The sequence below is a fragment of the Salmo salar genome, chromosome 16 (assembly GCF_965601325.2).
Source record: "Salmo salar chromosome 16, fSalSal1, whole genome shotgun sequence".
Lineage (NCBI taxonomy): Eukaryota > Metazoa > Chordata > Actinopteri > Salmoniformes > Salmonidae > Salmo > Salmo salar.
Window position 1 is genome coordinate 28,970,372 of NC_138306.1, and position 26,276 is coordinate 28,996,647.

The 26,276-nt window shown below is 42.9% G+C and overlaps 1 protein-coding gene across 5 annotated transcripts in view; it reads left to right on the plus strand.

Annotated features, from left to right (window-relative positions):
* Positions 1 to 26,276, plus strand: part of LOC106573497 (S phase cyclin A-associated protein in the endoplasmic reticulum) — a 91,524-nt gene that overhangs the window by 54,689 nt on the left and 10,559 nt on the right. For all 5 annotated transcript variants that reach the window (XM_014148591.3, XM_014148592.3, XM_014148594.3 and 2 more), the window contains 5 exons: positions 6,946 to 7,069; positions 14,831 to 15,060; positions 16,720 to 16,875; positions 19,569 to 19,809; positions 24,015 to 24,164. In XM_014148591.3, coding sequence (XP_014004066.2) covers positions 6,946 to 7,069; positions 14,831 to 15,060; positions 16,720 to 16,875; positions 19,569 to 19,809; positions 24,015 to 24,164 — 901 coding nt within the window. The remainder of the gene's footprint in view (positions 1 to 6,945; positions 7,070 to 14,830; positions 15,061 to 16,719; positions 16,876 to 19,568; positions 19,810 to 24,014; positions 24,165 to 26,276) is intronic.

A 26,276-nucleotide genomic window follows, 5' to 3' on the forward strand; every position in this document is an offset into this window, starting at 1 on the left:
CCAGCGCTTGCTACATTATCTGTTTACAGTAATGCTGCCGTATTGATCGCCTCCTCTCAGATAAGCTGAGTGATTTACAAAAAAGTCAACTGCAGAGTCGGAGATGCTTGGGTAATATTACCCCCCTGGGAGGCCCACTCCTACTTGTTACCATTACATTAATGAGCTAATTCCTCTGAGGCTCGGCTAATGTCCCTGTGTAACCCTGTGGCCGCTGGATCCATGTCTAGACTATCAGAGCAACAACTCTCATTAACATCAATATAACACAGTATATATAATATACCAGAGATTTTTACCTGCAAAGTCATCCATAAACCAAATGGTCTCGTGTGAAGATGATCCTTAATTGTTCTCCACCTGGATTACCTTTATCACACTCTTACTGTTAAATTTGCATATTCAAATCTCAAGGCGAGGGAGTATTTTTGAGAAAAAATAAGAAACCTGCTAGTTGAAACAGAAAAAAATATACGTCCATTGTTGGAGGAATTTGAACAATACTCTCTCAAAATTGAAAGGCACTCGCACATCTGACCTATCTCTGCAGCAGGTGCATGGCAACAGTTGAATGAGATGAGAAAAAAGAAGAAACCCGCACATTGCTCTTGCAAGTATCACTGCTCTTTAAGCTTTACGTATCTTCTTCAAGGCCTTGCAAGTGTGAGCCCTACTCTGTGTGAATGTGTTTTCTCTGTGTGATTCTGAGTGGAGAGTGTGTTGTGCTCCCTTGGGGAGGAGGGGGCAGAGCTGTCTAAAACAAGCTGTAAATGATCACAGATCCTCACCAGCCAAAACCACAGCTCTGCTCTCTCTGCCTCTGGAGACACTTATCTTCAGCATCATTATTATTATATGGTGAGTAAATGTTTTGCCCCAGTCTGGAGGTGGGGTTAGATGGGGGTAAATGGAGGTACCGTTCTGGCCCTGTTTTCAATCTTTATTAGCACATCCTTCCTCACTTTGGGGAAATCCCTGCATGATTTAATTAGCAAAAGCAAAGTTTCCACATCACTACTTTAACAAATCTGACACTTCTCAGATGTATAATTCTGTCAAGGAAAGATGGATGCATTCTTCAAGTATTCCAACCTTGTGTCTACTGTGTGTTTATGGGACATGTACCTGTGTCTCCCAGTAGGGGTCACTGGGGAGTAGAGGAGGAGAGAGACAGGACTGGGGGGAGTTTCTCCCAGTGATGTCTGGGCTCAGCACAAGAGAAGAGAAGCTAGCGTCAGAACAGACAGACTGACCCACCCGAAGGGCTGAAGAGGTCGTATAACTTTTTGAGTTGAATTTGAGAGAATCGGGAGAGGACACTTGATGATACAATTCACCAGATACCACAGTCATATTATCTGTTTTATCTAAGTGATGAGTGGAACAGGGGCACCTGTTCTACCACATTGAAAATGAAACAGGCTTATTTTTATGCATATTAGTTTTAGAGAGAGGTCTTAACTCCCGAGAAGGCTCCCGAGTGGCGCAGTGGTCTAAGGCACTGCATCTCCGTGTGAGAGGCGTAACTACAGACCCTGGTTCGATTGTATCACAACCGGCTGTGATTGGAAGTCCCTATAGGGTGGCGCACAATTAGCCCAGCGTCGTCCAGGTTAGGGTTTGGCCAGGGTAGGCCGTCATTGTAAATAAGAATTTGTTCTTAACCGACTTGCCTAGTTAAATAAAGGTTAACTAAAACTAATAAAAATGAATAGTCCAGTGACACTGCTATGCTAGGACACTGCATGTTAAAACACTCTTATAGTTAGTTACCCACCTCAGTCACATGACTGAGTATATGCTGTGTAATCAAAGCTGCTACCTTAGGTTTCATTTCAGGATGTTGTTATGTGGTGTGAGTGTGTGATGCATGAAGGCTCATCAGATTACTCTCAGTTCATACCCAGCCAGTGTGGAACGTCTTGGAAGCACTCAGGGTATCGGAAAGATCAACAGAAGAATCAAATGAAGTGTCATTTAGATAGCAGTGAATGAAGGGATTGTTTGACAGCACCAGGAAATGGATTTGCTCCTCACCTTGTATTTTGGCTTAGGGTTAGTTTTCTTTCCATGAACACACATTTTCCCTGTTGAAAAGCAGGGATTCAACCTGATCTGGAAGTTGGTCAGATTTCTGCAGCATTGCCATGGTCAGGCCTGACTGGGCACATAGGAAAAGCACTGAGATGTTGGGAAACGTGAGCTTGAGGTTCAGGTGGAACGATCTCCTGCTTGATAACCCAGTGACAAAAGCATAAAGAGTCTTTTACATGGATGATGTCCTATTATCTTTGCAAGAAGGGAAGACTTCTGAAAATTGGAAACATCTACCTGTAAGGGGAGTCTACCTGGTATTTTCCCAGTACCCTAAACTATTATGCTGTTTCTGTTGTGTTTTTATGTCACTAAGAAAAAACTTCTAAATACTCTTGAGCCCTAAGTGTTTTCTGGGATATTGGGGCAGTACTATACTGTGGGGGATCCTGACCTTAGCTCTAATTTTTCCCTTCCCAGCCATCTGTCTATCAGCCCCTGGGATACTCTATGGATTCTGGGATGGTTTAAACTTAAGTTTTAATTCAGCCACAGAGATCAGTGACACTCCCAATCCCCCAGCCCCCTTGTCATGTCCGAGCCTGTCGGCCACCCACGGTGATCCCCACAGGGCTCCATGGTGTATGGTTGTCCCAGGGGGCTGGCCCAGAATACTGTGTTCTCTAGTCCAGTCTGTGTGTCTTTAGTCTATCAAGCCCTTTACAATAGCTCCTGGCTTGAGGTGGCTGTGTGTGTCTATGGCCTCATCAGAACAGGAGGGTGGTTTGCTGTGGCCGGCCGTCTGGCTCCTCCAGGCTTCTTACTCTTCTCTCTCTCTCCTCTCTCCTATTTCCTCTCTCTTGCTCTCTCTCTCCGCAACCTGTCAGTATGGGCCATCAGTGGAGCCTAATCCCTAGTCCCTAGTCTACAAAATCAGGTTTCATTAATCCCAGATTAACAATGTACCCGTTGTATCTCCCGCTGGGTGTAGTCTGGCGGTTGGTGCAGGCACCAAATCCTTGGGTCCGGCAGTGGGTGTGGCATGCTGTCAAATGAGCACCCAGAGCTGTGTAGGTGGAGGTATGCTGCCTGTTAGGATGGACTGGCATACATGGATCAACCAACGCCACTTACATAGTGCATGTGTAACACGAGACGGAATAGCATGGCCCTTTTACCAAATTGCTCCTCAAAATCTTTGAAATAGGCTGTCATCAAGGGGGCACGGCGACAGATTCCAGGGACAGGAATGATATCAGGTGTCATGCTAATTAAGCTCAATTAGGTGGGAGGGAGCTAAAGATGGATCACCGAGATTGCTCATTGCATGAGCTGCTGTAAGGACATTACTCAAACGTGCCTCTGACAGTCGCCATTTGTTTAGCGGGCCTAAAACATACCTGATTAGCTGTGTTACAAAGCAATTGCATGCTCATTACATGAGTAGTTGACTGAGTCGATTGTGAGAAGTCAGTGGAAGTTCATGACCCGAGATCTGAGTCTCTGGTTGAGAGTGTGGTGATTAGGGTTGCAACGCTACCGGTAATTTACCAAAGTTACCGGAATCTTCTGGAAATTTGGAAAGTAACGGGTAATCTATGGTAATTTTATACATGAATGAATGACTGAATGAATGAATGAATGAATGAATATATAGATAGATAGATAGATATCTTTTTTTTTTCATGTATAGTATAAAAAAAGTAGATCTGTGTCCGAGTTTCTAGTAGATGGACCATATGGTTCAAGAGAAAATAATTAATGAAAAAAAAATTCTAATCAACAATGGTATTATTTTCATGTGTATATATAACTTACACCTTTATTTCAGGATGATATATAGGATATATCATGCCGAAACCCTCATATTAAACAAACAGTTTTCACTAAATTGATGGTTTATATTTAGGATAATGTTTTACAGCTTTGTCATTAAATTTTTTTCTATTTTACAGTCATCTTATTTTATTATTGTATTTATTATACATGTGACGAGGCCACACAGAAGGCCAAAGAGGATAATTTGAAGTACCCAAAAGGGCCACCAGATGTCTTGTGATAAGTTACATAAAATCCTTAAATTACTACAATTCTTGTAGTTTACCTGTAAATGTTCAAACGTTTCCTTTTAATATACCCTCCTTTTGCAAACCTAGTGGTGATTCTATTAGGAATGGAATTGAATTAAAGACTAAAATCATCAATATAGTGATTAATAGATGAACTGCTATAAAATGAAATGTGCATTCTATATAGTTAGATGGAACATTTTCAGCATACATTTGCAATGTTAGCTTGTACAGCAACATTTTCCTTTGGCTCCATCTTGGTTCCTCTCACATGGGTTTCTTGTAGAGAATGGAAGCAGTCGACGGCTGTTTTTCTCCCTAATAAGATTAGAGTAAATAAATTAGGGATGTGCCCTTTAATCTGCTGATTAAGAGTGGCAGCCACCTGGGGACTGGCCTCTCCCCCCATCTCCCTACATGGATAAAGACATTCTGGGCAGGGCAACCTTTACTTATACATGGTGAAAAAACTGGGTGCTATGGTTGACAGGGTTTTATGGACACTGTGAAGATGGTGTTTGCCTATTTAATTTCATGCGTTGCTTTTGTAGCCTAATATTGACAAGATATTTTTTAAATATTGACCTTGCCTTTTTTTTGTAAGGTTATCGTTCATATTCCGTTTGACTGCTCTGATGCTATCCCTCTCCTCATAATTTGTATAACGTCTTATAGATTTCCCAGGCCTTTTCATGTCAAAGCTGTAACAGGATCAGCCCAACCCTGTCATTTGACTAGGTGACCTGACACCCTGCTATTGCGTCTTGTTTAATTCAATAAGGACACCTTACATTCCATCACAGTACCTGAAGGAATATTCATATGAAATGGCCTTTCTCCCCACTGAGTCAGGCAATGAGAATGACAATGGCTTGGTTTTATCTCTGTACGTTAATTGTTCTAGTTCTTTTCTATCTGCATTGTTAGTAAGGGCCTGTAAGTAAGCATTTCACTATTAGTCTACACCTGTTGTTTACTAAGCATGTGATAAATAACATTTGATATGGACATATTAAAAGCAGCACAGCATCAGACTGAGAGGAAAACTAGTATTTCATTCAATAGGGTACAGTCTTTCTAATGATGGTGGAATTATGTCAGTGAAAAACGGACTTCTTGCCGAGTTACTCAATCGTGTATCTGTTTGGGGGGGGGGGGGGATCAGTCAGTCAGGCAGCCCCGGTGCTGTTCGGCTGCCCAGAGAGCACAGTTTGGTGGGGTTCTCATGTTACTTCACTCTGGCCCAAAAGAGGTTGTGTTATCGTTCCACTCAACCATGATGGTCTTATCCTAACCACTCCATTTCAATACTATTATTTTTTAAATTTATTTTACCTTTGTTTAACTAGGCAAGTCAGTTAAGAACAAATTCTTATTTACAATGACTGCCTAGGAACAGTGGGTTAACTGCCTTGTTCAGTGGCAGAACGACAGATTTTTACCTTGTCAGCTCGGGGATTTGATCTAGCAACCGATCTAGTAACTCTCTAACCACTAGGCTACCTACCTCCCCTTATAATATACTTTATATCAATATAGCATAATGAATGTGTTTTGGTGCTTGACACATAAACAGATGTCATTAAGTAGTGATTGGCAGAAACAGGGATCAACACACCAGGTTTGGTTTGTGTTTTCTCAGAAATGTGTTGATAAATGGTGGTGGAAAAGCCCCCAACATTTTATTTGGCTAGAAAGCCCATACACGTATGGCATATAAGATGCTTACTGTAAAAATGTTTAGTAAGCAAGTCTTGGCGTGCTTAACCAGACCTTGATGGACTATTTGGAAACGTTCCCATAGCTCACAATGTAATGCTTCTCACATTATCACCACATTCTATGTCTGACAGCTTTACACTACATTGTCAATAATGATATGGAGCAAATGACAGATCTGCCCACTAGCATATGAAACAACTGAAATATTTTGGTCACGAGGAAGTTATTGTCAGACCTATCCACCTAGGCCTACATCAGTCTCTGATATTTTCTCTCTATATGCTGACTAGGTTGGAGTGGAAATGCGTTGCAGATGTGAAGGTTGCGGTAGATATCAAAATGTTTACCAGTTGAAATAAATATGGCCTACTTTAGAATAGAAAAGCCAGATTCCATTCTTCCTCAGAGCAGATAGGACACGCCACTCTGCTATTGGCTAAAATATACAGTTGTCAGAAAATATTAAGTGATGAAAGAAGGGTGAGGGGGAGCAGCAGTCAGGGTAGAATGATTCATCAGGTATCTGTAGCATTAATCGTCTCTGGGGCTTGTTTAAAGCAGACATAATACAGAGGCATGTTCCACTCACTGCTCTGCTCTGCCTGGCCGTAGCCTGGGGCTCTGAGCTGAAGAGCTGCTGAGAGGAATGGCCTTATCTCCACAGAGGAAACACTACAGGATCTGACTCCAGATTAGACTGCCTGGCACTGTGATTGCAGATTGCATCCAGCAGCCTCTCTGGTTATGCAGATCTCTTGTCTTATTACTGTCCCACTCTGGATCAGGAGTTGACTAGTGAGGTAGTCTCGTTGTAAGCATAAGTAGTAGTTAATATAACTGGGTTCCTGAATGTTGCTTTCCGTCTCTTGCTGTCAGTGATGTATATGCTTTCAACTCTGCCAAAGATAAAGCAACCTTTTAAGGAACCACACATTTGGTGTAGTGCGTTTTGGTTTCTTGATCACTTGAGAACCATGTCAATGCCCGTGATAAACTCCTACACTGTATCTCGTGTTGTTTTGAATGAGCTGTATAGAGCGTAACATTCTGCCTTGAACTATTTAGTTTTACTTGTGACAAGTGATTAATCTTGTTCTCCCTCTTGTCTCTCTCCTCTCAGGTCTCTATGTGCTGCTATAAACACCTACTATCTGGCATGCTCTCGCTGCCACCTCAACTGCACATATGTTATCTTCAGCAACAAGATAGCCTTCCTCATGGACCTGCTGCTACATCAGCTTACAGTAAGTGTCCTTTCACCACACCATAGAAAACATCTCCTATTACTACCATTATTGATATGATAACATTACTTAACATATATGTTCTCTCAAACAACATTATTATTATTATTATTATTATTATTATTATTATTATTATTATTATTATTTTAGCTTGAGTCACTAAAGTCTGTGTGATACTTATGAAGGTGACATGGCATGATCAGAACTGCAGCTAGTTTACCCAAGGACCAGGCTGTTTAATGAATCCCTTCCAATGTCTCTGTAAATTTGGCTACATGCAACACTTAAGTGCTGAAAAACTAGGACTTCATCACCAGCATTTGTTCCTTCCTGGCACTGTGTTAATAAAAGACAGAGACACACGCTACAGTATAAATCCTGGCCCAGCCACAGGCTTAGCCACGCAGATTAGGGAATGAGAGAGGGAGGGAAAGAGCAGCCTGTCAGGAGGCAATATGGCGGCTGGGTTACCTGTCAGCCCATATCCTTCAGCACTCTCTGAGACTGTAAACATCAGCCGACTCCAAACATCTAACGGTGGCGGCTGCACACTTCACAGAACCAGACAAGGCACAGACATGGCCTTTGCTACATGCATGAACTCTATTGGGGCTTCCTTTTCCAGCCCTGAGTTCCAATCCAAAACTGTCATATTTCCTGAGGGCACAGAGGGGGAGATTAGCCTGTACGCTTCAGTTTATATAAAACATATTCCCACAGCTGCTATGACGACTGACATGTTGAACAGCACAATGCTAACTTTTCAAGTTGTGTTGGATAGTGACAAATATGGGGCTCATGAATAGTCCATGTAAAAACGTGTGTGTACGTGCGTGCGCACGTGTGTTTGTGTTTGGAAGTGGGTGGGGGTAGCAAGTGCCGCCGTCGGTGCTTGTCCCTCTTTTTAATTAGATTTGTGGAGAATGTTGGTGGATTTACTAACGCTGTCAGCATGCTAACGCTGTCAGCATGCCTAACCATTAGTCTAAATTAGATGTTTTCAGACATTTTCCCTGACCATCTTCTTATTTCTACAACACACATACCAAAATGTCACTTACAGTGCCTTCAGAAAGTATTCACACACCTGGACTTCTTCCTCATTTTGTTTCAGCCTGAATTTAAAATGTATTACATTTAGTTGTCACTGGCCTACGCACTACCCCATAATGTCAATGTAGAAATTTTTTTAATTTTTTTTTACATTTTCACAAATTAAGTTAAAATTAAAAGCTAAAATGTCTTGAGTCATTAAGTATTCAACCCCTTTTTTATGGCAAGCCTAAATAAGTTTAGGAGTAAAGATTTGTTAACAAGTCATGGACTCACTCTGTTTCCAATAATGGTGTTTAACATGATTTTTTTTAATGACTACCTAATTTCTGTACCCCAAACATACAATTATCTGTAAAGTCCCTCAGTCTAGCTGTGAATTTCAAACACAGATTCAACCACAAAGACCAGGGAGGTTTTCAAAATGCCCCGCAAAGAAGGGCACCTATTGGTAGATGGGTAAAAATAAAAAAACAGATATTGAATATCCCTTTGAGCATGGTGAAGTTATTAATTACACTTTGGATGGTGTATCAATACACCCAGTAACTACAACGATACAGGCGTCCTTCCTAACTCAGTTACCAGAGAGGAAGAAACCCACTTAGGGATTTCACAATGAGGCCAATGGTGACTTTAACTTCTTAAAGTGTAGGGGGCAGTATTTTCACGGCCGGATGAAAAACGTACCCAAATTAAACTGGTTACTAGAATATGCATATTATTAGTGTATTTGGATAGAAAACACTCTGAAGTTTCTAAAACTGTTTGAATGATGTCTGTGAGTATAACAGAACTCACATGGCAGGCAAAAACCTGAGAAAAATCCAACCAGAAAGTGGGAGATCTGAGAATTGTAGTTCTTCTTTTGAATGCCTATCGAAACTACAGTGTCTGTGGGGTCACGTTGCACTTCCTAAGGCTTCTATTGGCTGTCAAAATCCTTCAGAAAGTTTTTATCATTCTCCTGTAACCGGGCAGAGATTAGGAGCTCAGTCAATGAGTGGACTGCCTATGGACAAAGCACTTGGTGATGCGCGAGCCCGATAGCGCACCCCTCCTTCTTTTTCTCCTGGAATGAATACGCTATTGTCCGGTTGGAATATTATCGCATTTTTACGTTAAAAATACCATAAAGATTGATTGTAAACAAAGTTTGACATGATTCTACTAACGGTAATGGAACAGTTTGACTTTTCGTGTCTCGAATTGCGCTCGCGCATTATGCCTTTGGATAGTGACCTGAACATAAATATGGATTATTTCGAACAAAAACAACATTTCTTGTGGAAGTAGCAGTCCTGGGAGTGCATTCTGACGAAGATCAGCAAAGGTAAGAGAATATTTATAATGCTAATTCTGAGTGTAGGTGACCCCAGAACTTGGCGGGTGTCTGTATAGCTTGCTTTGATGGCGAGCTATGTACTCAGAATATTGAAAAATGTGCTTTTGCCGAAAAGCTATTTTAAAATCTGACAGCGGTTGCATCAAGGAGTACTGTATCTATAATTCTTAAATTAATTGTTATGTATTTTGTAAAAATTTATGATGAGTATTTTTGTAAATTGATGTGGTCATTCACCAGAAGTTTTTGGTGGGAATACATTTTCTGAACATCACGCGCCAATGTAAAATGCTGTTTTTGGATATAAATATGAACTTTATCGAACAAAACATACATGTATTGTGTAACATGATGTCCTAGGAGTGTCATCTGATGAAGATCGTCAAAGGTTAGTGCTTCATTTAGCTGTGTTTTGGGTTTTTGTGACATATATCCTTGCGTGGAAAATGGCTGTGTGGTTATTTTTTTCTATGTACTCTCCTAACATAATCTAATGTTTTGCTTTCGCTGTAAAGCCTTTTTGAAATCGGACAATGTGGTTACATTAAGGAGAAGTGTATCTTTAAAATGGTGTAAAATAGTCGTATGTTTGAGAAATTGAAATTATGATATTTTTGCTGTTTTTGTATTTCGCGCCATGCTATTTCACTGGCTGTTGAATAGTGTGGGACGGTGACATGACCACCTTGCCCAGAGAAGTTAAAACAGTTGCAGAGATGTATGGCTACGATGGATAAACTGAGGATGGATCTACAACATTGTAGTTAATCTACAATACTAGCCTAATTGACTTAGTAAAAAGAAAATAGCCCGTACAAAATTAAATATTCCAAACAACACAACTAGATGAAAGATGAATTCACCTTTCAGCAGGACAATAACCTTAAACACAAGGCCACGTCCTACCTGGAGTTGCTTACCAAGAAGACAGTGAATGTTCCTGAGAGGCCTAGTTACAGTTTTGACTTAAATCAGCTTGAAGATCTTTGGCAAGACTTGAAAATGGATGTCTAGCAATAATCAACATACAACTTGAGCTTGAATAATTTTAAAAAATAATAATGTGCAATTATTGTTCAATACAGTTGTGCGAAGCTCTTAGACTTACCCAGAAAGATTCACAGCTGTAATCGCTACCAAAGGTGATTATAACATGTATTGACTCAGGAGTGTGAATACTTACACTACCGGTCAAAACACCTACTCATTCAAGGGTTTTTCTTTATTTTAACTATTTTCTACAGTGAAGACATCAAACTATGAAATAACACATATGTAATCATGTAGTAACCAAAAGAGTGTTAAACAAATCAAAATATATTTTATACTTGAGATTCTTCAAATAGCCACCCTTTGCCTTGATGACAGCTTTGCATACTCTTGGCATTCTCTCAACCAGCTTCATGAAGTAGTCACCTGGAATGCATTTCAATTAACAGGTGTGCCTTGTTAAAAGTTAATTTGTGGAATTTCTTTCCTTCTTAATGTGTTTGAGTCAATTAGTTGTTGTGACAAGGTAGGGGGGTATACAGAAGAAAGCCCTACTTGGTAAAAGACAAAGTCCATATTATGGCAAGAACAGCTCAAATAAGCAAAGAGAAACGACAGTCCATCATTTCTTTAAGACATGAAGGTCAGTCAATACGAATAATTTCAGGGCAGTCGCAAAAGCCATCAAGCGCTATGATGAAACTGTCTCTCATGAGGACTGCCACAGGAAAGGAAGACCCAGAGTTACCTCTGCTGCAGAGGATAAGTTCATTAGAGTTACCAGCCCAAATAAATGCTTCACAGAGTTCAAGTAACAGACACATCTCAACATAAACTGTTCAGAGGAGACTTCATAGTTGAATTGCTGCAAAGAACCCACTACTAAAGGACACCAATAATAAGAAGAAACTTGCTTGGGCCAAGAAACAGGAGCAATGGACATTAGACCAGTGGAAATTTGTCCTTTGGTCTAGAGTCCAAATTGGAAATTTTTGGTTCCAACCGCCGTGTCTTTGTGAGATGCAGTGTGGGTGAACGGATGATCTGGGGTGGCAGGTAGCCTAGTTGTTAGAGCGTTGGACTAGTAACCGAAAGGTTGCAAGATCGAATCCCTGAGCTGACAAGGTAAAAATCTGTCATTCTGCACCTGAACAAGGCAGTTAACCCACTGTTCCTAGGCCGTCATTGAAAATAAGAATTTGTTCTTAACTGACTTGCCTAGTTAAAGGTAAAATTAAAAAAATAATCTCTGCATGTGTATTTCCCACCATAAAGCATGGAGGAGGAGGTGTTATGGTATGGGTGTGCTTTGCTGGTGACACTGTCTGTGATTTTATTTAAAGTCAAGGCACACTTAACCAGCATGGCTACCACAGCATTCTGCAGCGGTACACCAGTCCCACTAAGCGCAAACCAGATGGGATATCATTTGTTGTTCAACAGGACAATGACCCAACACACCTCCAGACTGTGTAAGGGCTATTTTACCAAGAAGGAGAGTGATTTAGTGCTGCGTCAGATGACCTGGCCTCCACAATCCCCTGACCTCAACCCAATTGAGCTGGTTTGGGATGAGTCGGACCGCAGAGTGAAGGAAAAGCAGCCAACAAATGCTCAGGAACTCCTTCAAGACTGTTGGAAAAGCATTCCAGGTGAAGCTGGTTGAGAGAGTGCCAAGAGTGTGCAAAGCTGTCATCAAGGCAAAGGGTGGCTATTTGAAGAATCTCAAGTATAAAATATATTTTGATTTGTTTAACACTCTTTTGGCACTATATCTAAAAGGGGAAATGCACTCTGTGCTCCTGTCACAGGAACTCCATACCTTTTTAGGATAGGTATTTGCCAGGGATCTAACAGTTCGATATTATCATGATACTTAAGTACTGGTACGATATGTATTGTGATTCTCACGATTCAAAATTTATTGCGACACAATACTGTGATTGTATTGCGATTTTTATGTTCCAAACCTATTGCTCACCATATGTCTGCTGCAGAGAGATAAGAGAGAGCATGAGAAAATGAGTTTTGATCGGTCAGTGAAGTAAAATTGCTAAAAACATGTTGGCTCACTATTCAAAAAGAAGAGCTATAGGATGGAAAAATACTGGTGTTTTGGCAGAAGTACAGCCAACTAGCTCTAGCTACTGCTACCTACAGTACAAATCGATACTTTTAGCCAAATATTGATATATCGTCCAAATAATATTGCGATATGTAAACCCCCCCCCCCCCCCCATCACTAATACCTTTGGTCTTTATATACCCTTAATCTCTTTAAATATATCTTTATTAATAAACATTTCTTAATAAACATTATTTTTCAAGATACTTGGGCTCTTCTTGTAATAAAGAGTTTAGGATAACTAAATAATGTCAGAACTTGGAGCATACTGAATCCTCTTTCTGCCCTTATTTGTCTAAGGTGAGGGTAAGGGGAACATTTAGTTAATCCCACAGATGGTTAATACAGAACCCTCCCCTATGTTAGCTCCAGTCCAGTGGTTTTCTCCACAGAGTCTCAGTATTCAGTTGACTTCCTTTGTTACCAGATAGGGAATACCTCTGAGACCTCTCATATGGTAGCAGTCTGGCACGGCAACAGTAACCATGTCACACTGATTGTTAATCACCGATTTATGGCCCACAATTGATGAATTATACAATAACACGTGTGTTGTTTATGGCATGATGTATCAGGATTCCAACCAATACAAATGGCCTTTGCCGGTAAACAAAAGAAAGTGATATTTCCTCCGTCTTAATTGTCTGTGTTCTAGAAGGCAGGCTGAGGTTTAAATGACCAGGGCCCAGATTCACAAAACCTTCTTAAGAATACATTTCTTAACTGCCATTTTTCCTTAACTATAGACTTTTGAAGAAAGTTAATCAAAGTTGCTGTTCCTCAAAAACGTTATTTTAAATGTTTTTCCGCTGTTTCTTATGCATCTCCTTAAGCAAAAAGTTGAAGAAATTTGATTCTTGAAAATAACGTTTTTGAATTTGTTCTTAATTCCAAGATAGCTAAACCCTTGTCTTAAATTCAGGGCAGTGAGAGAATAAGCTCATTAAATCCATTGAACATGTTTAATTCACTCTCAAACTTCATCTGAAATTTCAGTATTGATTTATTTTAAACCCAAGAACATGTTTTAAAACAGTAATCTCAGTAGGAAATATGCTAACATGATTTCCATTACTATCTAGATAGCTAGCTAAATCAGTTGCCTAGCAACAAATATCTTAAGAAAAATGTGAAGATATATTTGAAAAGTTCGTAAGAATAATTAAATCTTAAGATATCGTTGAGGAATTGCAATATCCCATAATGACAAAGCTAAAACAGGTTTTTAGAAATGTTTACTAATACATTTTTACAAATTAATTATTACATAACTATTCAGACACCAATCAGGCCTTTATGGTAGTGGCCAGACGGAAGCCACTCCTCAGTAAAAGGCACTTGACAGCCCACTTGGAGTTTGCCCAAAAAAGCCTAAAGGACTCTCAGACCATGAGAAACAAGGTTCTCTGGTCTGATGAAACCAAGATTGAACTCTTTGGCCTGAATGCCAAGTGTCACGTCTGGAGGAAACCTGGCCCATTCCCTACGGTGAAGCATGGTGGTGGCATCGTCATGCTGTGGGGATGTTTTTCAGCGACAGGGACTGGGAGACTAGTCATGATCGAGGGAAAGCTGAACGGAGAAAAGTACAGTGAGATCCTTCACGATAACCTGCTCCAGAGCGCTCAGGACCTCAGACTGGGGCGAAGGTTCACCTTCCAACAGGACAACGACCCTATGCACACAGCCAAGACAATGCAGCAGTGACTTCGGGACAAGTCTCTGAATGGCCTTGAGTGGCCCAGCCAGAGCCCGGACTTGAACTTCATCAAACATCTCTGGAGAGACCTGAAAATAGCTGTGCAGCGACGCTCCCTATCCAACCTGACATGGCTTGAGAGGATCTGCAGAGAAGACTGGGAGAAACTCCCCAAATACAGGTGTGCCAAGCTTGTAGCGTCATACCCAAGAAGACTTGAGGCTGTAGTCGCTGCCAAAGATTCTTCAACAATTTTTATTTTTATTTTGAATAAATATGCAAACATTTCTAAAAACCTGTTTTTGCTTTGTCATTATGGGGTATTGTGTGTAGATTGATGAGAGGAAAAAAACGATTTAATCCATTGTAGGATCAGCTGTAACGTAACAATTTTGAAAAAGTCAAGGGGTTTGAATACTTTCCGAATGCACTGTGCAGTATGTGATACTAGCTTGTTTGAGAATGCAGGTATCGAGCTACTGGTACAGACTGGACTGTGACATGGTTGAGGTTTAGAGCTCTTGACTGACCAGTCTTTTCCTCCTTCAGCTGTTCGTCCCAGATGAAGACAAGACCATATTTGGTCGCAGTGTGAACAAGCAGGTGTTTGAGGGACTGACCACCGGCCTGCTGCAGACCAGCGCCACTGTCCTGAGCCTTCTCCGTCCCTATGTTCCTGACTGTGGCCGCGGGGACACCCCTCGCATCATGTCACCAGACACCAAGACCAAGACCTCCCCTATAGAGCCCTTCAACACCCGCGCCCAGGACCTCATCAGGTAAGCTCTTCCTCATCCTCTCTCTCAAACCACACACCGCTCTATTGGGGCCCTCCTCCCGTTCACAGTACTCTCTCCCACCTCCCATGTCCCCCCTCCACTCTCTTACTGACAGGGTTGATGTGGAGAACCACTGATATTATAACTTAGTTACTGTCAGAAATAGCCTACAAAATGTCAGCTCCCTTGGAATAGGTCCCAGTATTTGTATTTGTTTCCTCCTTCCTCAGGGGCTTTGAGTGAGGGTGAGAGAGGTTGTCCTCTGGCATGTGTCCAAATAGTACTTTTTCACACATTCTGGATCAAAATCTTCAGCAAAGTAATAAGTCCTTTTTTTTACTTAGGGCAACATAAACAAAGAACACTCCTGGAAGTTTGCAACATCCCCTTGAACTTGGCTTTTGAGTAGCAGGGGCTATGGGCTGTCTCTCCTGGCACCGTGGGGCGGTGAGGAAAGGCAGGCCCAAGCCTTCAGGAAGAGTGGAGTCTTCCAACCATCCCCTCCCACAGCCAATGATTCATTTGACCAAAGCATCTGCACAGGCCCAACTCTCATACTATGTCCCAGTCGTAACCCAGGAGACAGGGGAGATCTTGAGGAAAAATGGTGTCTAGTAATCCCTGCAAAGCAATGGACGATTTACCTCAACTGCCTCAAATTATGTATGTAATGGTAGGGAGGAAATCAGATAAAAAAAAGATGGTATCTTCTGCAACACTTTTTCCCATTATGGTGAACTGTAGATCACACAGAAAGAGAACATCAGCATTCCGCTTCTACGTCTTCATTTCTTATTACCAATCACTCACCAGGCTTTGTACTATACTTATCTCCTACCAGTGTCAGAAACGTACAGATGCGTGTAACGCATCAATTGTGAAACACAGGGGCAAGACTGAAGACTAAACAGCTTTTCAAACAGACAATATGCCAGCTCCTTTCAGCTTAGGTGAAGCTGTGGAAGAGGATAGTTATAGCAAGTTGCCGTGGTTCAAGTGTCAGATGACCTTTTGTGAAGGTTTCAATTTTTTTTTAATTACCTGACTTGAAAAGGCTGCCATTTTGACTGACAGTCCCAACAAAAAAAGGTATGCTAGCAAGTTAAGGGAGTAAGCTAAGCGGAGCCGGAGAGGGAAAGGAATAGATGGATGCCTGTAGTGTAGAACAGTGGCTGGCTTCCTGATTCCTGACTGAGCTGTCTGGTACATCTGGGAGGTCTTGTGATTGACAGCTGAGCGTCCTTGTCTGTCCCTATGGTGGGTAGGGCTAAAGGGGGCTGAGCGGTGGTGGGAGAGGCATACCTTAGCCGTGAGGCAGCCACAGGTCAGCGGACAGTCGGGCCTGTCTCTGGCCTGGCACGGGGGCACAGCCGCCCTCTAATGATGCTGTTACCAGTGATTTGTGGCTGAGAGAGCAGAGGGAACATGATCATGAGACCTGCCATTGGCAAGACAAATATCACAGTAATAACAGGGAGTACAGAGGGCTTAGGTCAGATCACATTTCAACTGTGCTGTCGGTGAGTTACTATCAGTGAGGGCCTTTGTTAGGATAAAACATATTTCATCGGGACAGCATTCATTCATTGGGAAAGTTTTGTTGTTTTGTTCATGTGGATTCACTCTTATCTTCCTTTTGTGTTTGTGTCCCTCCCTCAGCTATGTGGTAAACATGGGTCTGATTGATAAGCTGTACAGCTGCTTCCTGTCTGTCCAGGGGCCGGTGGACGAGAGCCCCAAGATGTCTGCCTTCCTCCAGCAGGCCACCGCTCTGCTGCACGCCATGTGTAAGCTGTGCTTTGCTGTGACCGGACGGTGAGTGGCAGCAGTCTCTCTTCCTCTATGACCCTCCTCTCCAGACATCCCTGTGATCACGCACGGCTGTTCACAAGACTAATGACAGGAGTGACTCACCGTTGGATCTTTTAAGTCTGCCCGGCCATCCCATAAAGACTTGTTGTTGGAGCTCAAACAAAGACACTACCTCCTTTTCAATCACACTCAGTGGTTTCCTTTAGTCTGAGCACTGGCAAGCCCATCGTTACTGTTGATCGAGATAGGCATCTACTTGACCCCCGTGCTCTGTCACTCACCATAAACCCTTGCCTCCAGTTCGCCAGGGGAAGCCCACCCACGTGTTACTGTGACCTGCCGAGAGAGGCTCAATGGCGCCGCTGACAGAGGCTTAGCATACAGACTGAGACACAATACCGACGAAGATAGCATGACCCTTAGTACAGGAATGTTGTCCTCATAGTTAAATATCATCAGTGGTCATATGGGCACATCGGATCCCTTTAGTTTCTGTAGTGTCACTGTTTGAATTAGAACAGAGGTACTTTAACTCTTAAATATTGCTGCTCTGTTGCCAAAACCTTGCATTCTAGACGGGTTGCCTGACAACGTCACGAAAATGTGTTTGCATCGATGGGGCAGAAGGCTGTGTGTGTTTATGATTCTGAACGGTCAGATAGCTAGAAACAATGACAAAAAGCTGCCATGTGGGGAATATTAAGTGGCTCGTTTCAGCTAGTTTTATCTTCTTACGCCATGTCTTGTTTTGAAGTGTTTCGACTGATGACACGTCTATGCTAATATGGCTTAATTTCGCTAGCTAGCTAACCAACAACTGTAACGATGTATTTGAGAGACAAGTGCTTATTGTGTACATTTATTTATGTTTTCAATAAACATTTGGAGACGAAATACAGTTCCCATCTCAATAATCCTTTGGCGTTGACAGTTGTTTTTCCCAAACGTTGCACACGCGTCGGTTTTGTTGCTGAACAACCCATCCGTGTAAAAGTTTTTATCGCCAGGACTGATTTACTTACTATACTGTAGATGTTGAGACTGTATCGTTCCTGTACCCACACTGTACTGCTTGTGTACCTCTCCTCTCCAGCTGCTGTGTGTTGTAACAGTGCCCAGCTGCTTCACACCAACACAGGGGAGCACTGCTATGACTGTGTCACTGAATATCTGTGAGAAAACACAGCGCCATAACCTCGCCACTTTAATGAGCGGACTGAGCGGTGTTGCGTAATAATCAACACCCTGCTAATCCAGCCAACTATCTCCATTCTTACCCGGTCCTCTATGTGTTCAGGAGGTTATACTGGAGAGAATGTATACCATGGTCCTGGAATATTTTTTTGCCATGCCAGTTGCTGTGTCGAGGGGTTTAACTGGCATTAGAGACCATGTACTTGCAGAGCTAGGAATTTCCACACAGAGCTGTTGGCCAACATACAGTGGGTTTCATCCAGAGGTCAAACAGCCTTTATTCTCTGCCTGCAAATCACATCCTGTGTAGCAGGGGTATTCTTAAATTCCCTGTCAGCACAAGCTTATGGAACTCGTGGGTTTGCAGGAATCCTAATTGTAAAACAATGGGAGCCATTTGACATGAGTTTTCTCTGATGCCATTGACTACGATGTAGTGATGTTAATGTACTTTGAGAGAGTACATTTCGTACAATGATTAGTCTCAGCTAAACAGAATACATTTTCAGCATTAGGATCTATAAAGCATGGGCTAATCAGGGTAAACTCCTCTTATGCGCCAGGTGTTAGTCTGGCTATAGAAGTTTACATTGACTGGCCTCCAGTTTTATGAAGAAGGCAGCTGAGGAACTCAGAGCGATCTCTCCTTCCATCCCATCAGTGTTATACTCCAGTTCTGTTCTCACCTGTGATGTGTGCTGAGAGGATGATGTTACCAATCCCTTTTAATCTGCCTCCTGGCTAAGACACACTAACATGCTGCTTTCAATCATGTAAGGTGGACCTTAATTAAGTGTGCCTGAGTACACAGCACCTTGCCAGGAAGCTTTCTGCAGCCAAGGGCATGGATGAGCCACTGCCATGATCTGTCAGAGCTACTTCCAAATTCCTGTGTTCATTCTGCTCAGCTCGGAAGAGCAAACTCACATTCTAAACTGGTGTAAAATAACAGTCACATTTCTGTGTCACTGCTGTACCATTAAGGAATTTCTCAGTCTGTGGTTGTAGTGATAATGACCAAGCTTTTAACTGCGATCATCCTTGATTAGGCCTAAATAATCTTCAGCTGAGCATAGACACCTTCTCACACACAGCCACCAGACTGCACTTCCCTCTCACTCAGTGTAACCAGTTACTCCACTTAACCCGATAGGCATGCCGTGTAAATGGGGCAGGCCCTATTATTTATATTTGAAGGGATAACCCTGGTCTAGCGAGTAAATCTAGAAGCCACAGGGACCAGACTGCCTTCACTCTTACATCCTGGGTCTCTGGTCACTGTGGTGAGGGCAGACAAAAGCTATGTTGTGAATTGAACTTTTACTTGATTTAGAATTATGTGAAGCATTTTGACCAATAATAATACGTTTGGAGAACTTATAATGTGGAGTAGTCAGATCCCATTAATTTCCCTATATAACATTTCACTTTCACTATGTTCATTGAGCAGAAATGAAATGATCATGTCACATGTTTGTTTATATTGCCTGTATCCTTTGCAGCTCTCCCAGTATATTCGACAACAAGCGTACAGACCCCACAGGGCTGACGGCCCTGCTGCAGTCCACAGACCTGGTGGGTGTGGTACACACTCTGTACTGCATCCTGCTCCACAGCTCTGCCCTGCCTGAGCCGGCTGCCCAGGGCCCACAGGAGCCCTATGCCCCAGGGGTCATCCAGGTGGCCCTAACGGGCCTCCACTTCCTCAACAGCTTCGCCCTGCTCGACCTGTCTGCCTTCCAGGTAACACACACACACACCACTTCATACTGAGGTACAGTACACACACAGAGGGAGACATGCACACATTCTCACACTTGAATCCCTCATCCTGCAGGTCCAGTAGGTGGTGTTAATTACAGTGACTAATTCCAAAGGTTATGCTGCCCGCGGGGCAGGTTTTTCAATACCAGCACATCACATACCATACAGTATATACTGGTCTTGCTGGTTACGCAGGTGTATTATACTGGACACATTCCACAGACAGACATTCCAAATAGGGGGTGCCATGAAAAGATCTTGTCACCAATGTCCTCCCTCACAGTTTTATTGACCAGCACCCTCATAATATAGAGCTGGCTGGCTTCTCTGTGCATCGGCAAGACAGAGCAGCTACGTCTGGTAAGACGAGGGGCTGGGGTGTGTCTATTTGTCAATAACTGCTGGTGCGCGATGTCTAATATTAAAGAAGTCATGATTATCTGTAGACCACACCATCTACCAAGAGAGTTCTCATCTATATTATTCGTAGCCATCTATTTACCACCACAAACCGATGCTGGCACTAAGACCGCACTCAACAAGCTGTATAAGACCATAAGCAAACAAGAAAATACTAATCCAGAAGCGGCACTCCTAGTGGCCGGGGACATTAATGCAGGCAAACTTAAATCCGTTTTACCTCATTTCTACCAGCTTGTGCAACCAGAGGGAAAAAAAACGCTAGACCACCTTTACTCTACACACAAACGCATTCAAAGCTCTCCCTCGCCCTCCATTTCGCAAATCTGACCATAATTCTATCCTCTTGATTCCTGCTTACAAGCAAAAAACAAAGCAGGTAGCTACCGCTTTCAAGGAGCGGGACTAATCCGGACACCTATAAGAAATCCCGAACCATCAAACAGGTAAAGCATCGGTACAGGACTAAGATTGAATCCTACTACATCGGCTCTGACGCTCGTTGGATGTGGCAGAGCTTGAAAACTATTACAGACTACAAAGGGAATCCCAGCCGAGAGCTGTCCAGTGGCACAAGCCTACCAGACGAGCTAAATGCCTTTTTATGCTCGCTTTGAAGCAAGGCAATACTGAAGCATGCATGAGATTAGCTGTTCCGGATGACTGTGTAATCACGCTCGCCGTAGCCCATGTGAGCAAGACCTTTAAACAGGTCAACATTCACAAAGCTGCGGGGCTTGACAGTTTACCAGGACATGTACTCAAAGCATGCACGGACCAACTAGCAAGTGTCTTCACTGACATTTTCAACCTCTCCCTGACCGAGTCTGTAATATCTACATGTTTTGAACAGAACACCACTGTGCCCAAGAAAACGAAGGTAACCTTCCTAAATGATTACTGCCCCGTAGCACTCACGTCAGTAGCCATGAAGTGCTTTGAAAGGCTGGTCATCGCTCACATCAACACCATCATGCCGGAAACCCTAGTCCCACTCCAATTTGCATATGGCCCTAACAGATCCACAGATGACGCAATCGCAATCACACTCCACACTGCCCTTTCCCACCTGGATAAAAGGAACACCTATGTGAGAATGCTGTTCATTGACTACAGCTCAGCGTTCAACACCATGGTGCCCACAAAGCTCATCACTAAGCTAAGGGTCTAAACACCTCCCTCTGCAACTGGATCCTGGACTTCTGACGGGCCGACCCCAAGTGGTAAGGGTAGTCAACAACACATCTGCCACGCTGATCCTCAACACTGGGGCCCCTCAGGGGTGCGTGCTTAGTCCCCTCCTGTACTCGCTGTTCTACCACGACTGCATGGCCAAGCACGACTCCAACACCATCATTAAGTTTGCTGATGACACAACAGTGGTAGGCCTTATCACCGATAACGATGAGACAGCCTATAGGGAGGAGGTCAGAGACCTGGCAGTGTGGTGCCAGGACAACAACCTCTCCCTCAATGTGAGCAAGACAGCGGAGCTGATCGTGGACTATAGGAAAAGGAGGGCCAACCAGGCCCCCATTTAAAATTGAAAGGGCTGTAGTGGAGCGAGTCGAGAGTTTCCACATCACCAACAAACTGTCAGGGTCCACACACACCAAGACACCTTTTTCCCCTCAGGAGACTGAAAAGATTTGGCATGGGTCTCCAGATCCTGAAAGTTCTACAGCTGCACCATCAAGAGCATCCTGACCGGTTGCATCACCGCCTGGTATGGCAACTGCTCCTCATCTGACCGTAAGGTGCTACGGCGGGTAGTGCGTATGGCTTAGTACATCACTGGGGCCAAGCTTCCTGACATCCAGGACCTATATACTAGCCTATGTCAGAGGAAGGCCCAAAAAATTGTCAAAGACTCCAGTCACCCAAGTCATAGAATGTTTTCTCTGCTACCGCAAGCAGCACCGGAGCGCCAAGTCTAGGACCAAAAGACTCCTTAACAGCTTCTATTTGCAAGCCATAAGACTGCTGAACAATTAATCAAATGGCCACCTGGACTATTTGCACCCCCCCACTCGCTGTTTATTATCTATGCATAGTCACTTTACAAATTACCTCGACTAACCTGTACCCCCGCACATTGACTCGGTACCGGTACCCCCTGTATATAGCCTTGTTATTGTTATGTGATTTTCTTGTTACTTTTTGATTATTATAAAAAAAATATGATTTAGTAAATCTTAACTATTTCTTGAACTGCAGTGTTGGTTAAGGGCTTGTAAGTAATCATTTCACGGTAAGGTCTACACCTGTTGTATTCGGCGTGTGTGACAAATGCAACTTGATTTGACATCCCTGTGCACAAGCATCAGGCAACACAAATATCCCTCTTTCCTCTTCCTGGCAGCAACAAGGCCATGTGTAACTGATCGACAGGCAGCAGGGGCCAGGTCTCAGAGCTGCTGCCATTGGACTGGAGTATTTATCCTCAGGATAAAACTGACCTCTCGGACATAAACATGAGTGTCCCCTGACCCAGGGTCAGCTGCTGAGGTTAAATGGAGCACTGTGGGTCAGAAATGCGGATGGACCTGAGTGATTAGTGCTGTAGCCCGAGCCATACATTACCAACTCTGATGAAGAGAGAATGACAGCTTCACTATGCTCAGGCAGCGTATAAACAGAATGGCGTAAGGGAGGAAGTGGGAGAGTTATTAATTATTTTAATACCTGTGGGTAATTAACACAGAGGCCGCTCTCCCTCGGCTCCGCCATGCTCAGGCTATTCAAAACAGCTGGAACTCAAAGCTTTTCAGTGCCAACGTTTTTATGAACATTTTAAATAATGTTTTTTGTGGCCTGTGTTGTAATCACCTTGTGGTTCACATTACCCCACAGTAGTGCCGACTAATAAGCACTACAGTAGATGCTGAGCTGCTCTCTCTTCTCATTGGCCATTTTGCTAGGCCCCAGAATCAACTACCAAATAGGGTGGTTAGAGGGGATTTCAAGCTGAAAAAGACACTGCTGGTGATGAGTTATTTAGCAAATATTTGAGAAGTCTATTTTCAAGTAAATTAATAAGATATATTAGTATTTAATCACCAACCTTTTGGTGCCCATTAAAACAGACAGTATATTCAGCCTTTGCATTCATTCACTAACAAAATATAGGGTTCAGTTTGTCTCGCTGTCCTAAGACTGATGGTTATGGTTAGTTTACAGTTGTGGAGAAATAGAGTTCTATGTCTCCAGTATTGCAGGGTGTTATATTGAGAGTGTAGACAGCAGTAAGGCTCAGGTCTGCTAACAGGAGTGGGCTTCTCAGGTAGGTACTATTTAGGAGACTGTTTACCTCCTCCCCTCCATCAGTCCCAAAACCTCATACATACTCCCCAACCTGATTCCAGTGTGTTTTTTCTCTGCTTACCCTGTGGTGCTCAGTCATGCTGACATGTTTAATAAATACTGTCTGTGGGCCTCTGATAGCATCTCATCTTCTGGGGGATTGGGGTCCCTCTGGTAGGACCCCCTGGTGTTGGGGCTGGGGAGAGACCCCCTAGCAGGAGTCCCTGTACACTGCATCAACCAGTCTGAATCTCTACCCGCTAAAGCACACAAATCCCTCTCCTCTCTTTTAATTTAGCAAATCCAGCCTCACGTGTATTAGCATCATAGTGTTGATTTTTCTACTTTTTAGGACGGTTGTTGTTCGCTATCCAGTTCGATTTAGTGACTGTCTCTAGCTAGCTTTGTGTTTGTGGTTTCTGTGGTGTTTGAATGCTGATGTTTTTTCTGTGCCATCTCAGACTGTTCTAGGTGCTGAGGGGCTGTCCCTTGCTTTCCGCCACATAGTGAGCTCCCTGCTGTGGTACTGCTCTCAGCACTCCTCTGAAGAGCTGCTGCAGGAAGTCATTATCTGTGTGGGCTACTTCACCGTCAACCACCCTGACAACCAGGTAAAGGTCTAACACACACACACTCACACATACTCAAATATGTAATAAAGTCAATGTTGTTGTTTCATGCCTTTTCTTTAGTTATCACCATAAACTGTTGTAATTTGAGACATTCGTAGGGTCTGAAATTATTGACACCCTTGATAAAGATGAGCAATAATGACTAAGTAAATATCATTCAAATCCTGAGCTATATTGTATGCTCTAAAGTGGGGAGATTATTTTATACTAATACAATTGCTCAGAGAAAGATTTTTTTCTCAAAAAGGTAGGGGGGCGAAATTGACACACCTAAATATTATTATATATAAAGTAGTCAAAACTGTAGTATTAAGTCCCATATTCCTAACATGCAATGACAACCTCAAGCTTGTGACTACAAACTTGTTGGATGCATTTGTAGTTCGTTTTGGTTGTTTGAGATTATTTTGTGCCCAATAGAAATTCATGGTAAATAATGTATTGTGTCATTTTAGACATACCCCCAAGAGAGTGTTTGAATTATTTTATACAGTCATTATTTCTCAAGGGTGTCAATCATTTCAGTCCCCACTGTATCTGTTCTGTTTCAGAAATATGAGATGAATGGTATCTGGTTTGGCATTGTGGCCCTATTGCAACAGTCTGTCTATATAATGATACTTCTGTTTCCTTTATATGCTTCTGATAACGTATCATTAGATGAAGAGAGTGTGTAGTTTTTTGTGGTTCATACAAAAGCAACAAGAGCCACCTCTTTAAAGATTCATATGCTGCCACCTCTGTGCTGTTGGGCTGTGGGTTGTCTATTGTCCCTCAGTCAGAGTAGCATGGTCCATTGTTCTGTCCCAGTGGAGCTGCCAGTTCTCTCTAGTGTTGTGTGCTTTACTGTGTTGGCCCAGGCCTAGTGTTAAGGCTACTGGGCCTATGTGGCTGTGAGCAGGATGTGATGGAGCAGACTTGGCTGCTGTGTAATTGGCTGTCATGCATGGTCTGTCTACTGGGCCCCTGAGCAGCTTACAAGTGCTACAGTTGGCCAGGCTTTAGTTAAATGAAGCCTGACCCTCAGTGCCAGCCATCGGGCTTTACCTCAAACCTCTGCCTTTTTAATGTCCTCACAGGCGCGGTCAACCACGCAGCAATTTATAGGCGGATTTCAGATTCTAATTTCCAGGATGTTTTAGTCCTAATTAAAGAATCTGCCTCCATTTTATGGCAGTTCAGCTCTCCTCCGCTGCTCCTATCCAATTTAATTATTTTGATGTACGTAATTAGCATTTGTTGGCCTGATTTGCATATTATATTGGATAATTGAATGAGGACCGATGATTGAATTAGGGGGGGGGGGGTGACAGATGATTGGGCTTTGTACTTGCCCAGCAAAGTTAACCTAACAGTCTGCCTGGGAGTAACAGACCTTTGCATATTCATTTATGACCAGCGCACTTTGCTAATTTGAAATGCCCTAATGCAAAGTCTTCAACCTGCGACTTCCAATCAGGGCACAAGCTGCTGACAATTTAGTAAATATTATATGTTGCCTTTGTCTATCTGCTCCAATGTCATCCCAGAGAGGGTAAAATCAGCGTTTAGGACTTGTTCCTTTTATTGTTTATTTGATAGGTGTGACAACCCTTTGAGAAAATGTGAGGAAACGTAAAGAGCGATCCTTAGCAACCTCCGTGGACTGATCCTAGCCAGTGGCACGGTTCCTGGAATTTGTCCATGTGATCTGGGCCCTGAAAAGAGCAGGATGGATGGAGTAGAGGGGAATATTTGGAGTAGCTTTAGCTTTTCTCAGACTAATGTAAGCATTGGCAGAGCACAAAAGCAGGCCCGCCCGTGCGGTCACGCAGACTGCTGATTCACTGTCGGCAGGCAGGCACACCAGCCTTTGTTTATATGTGTTGCGCTAGAAATAACGCTGCTCATAAAACGTAGAACTTTGAAGACGGTCTTTGTAGATATATATTCTCCCTGCTCTGAGGGTATGAATAACTCAGCCTGTCACATAGAAAGCCATTGGGAGAGTGACATATGTAGCCTTGTGTGTGTTTAAGTGTTTCGGCTCACAGGGCCATGTGGCCATATGTTTTCATTGTCTTTTGGGAGAACCCATAGAGACAGTCACAC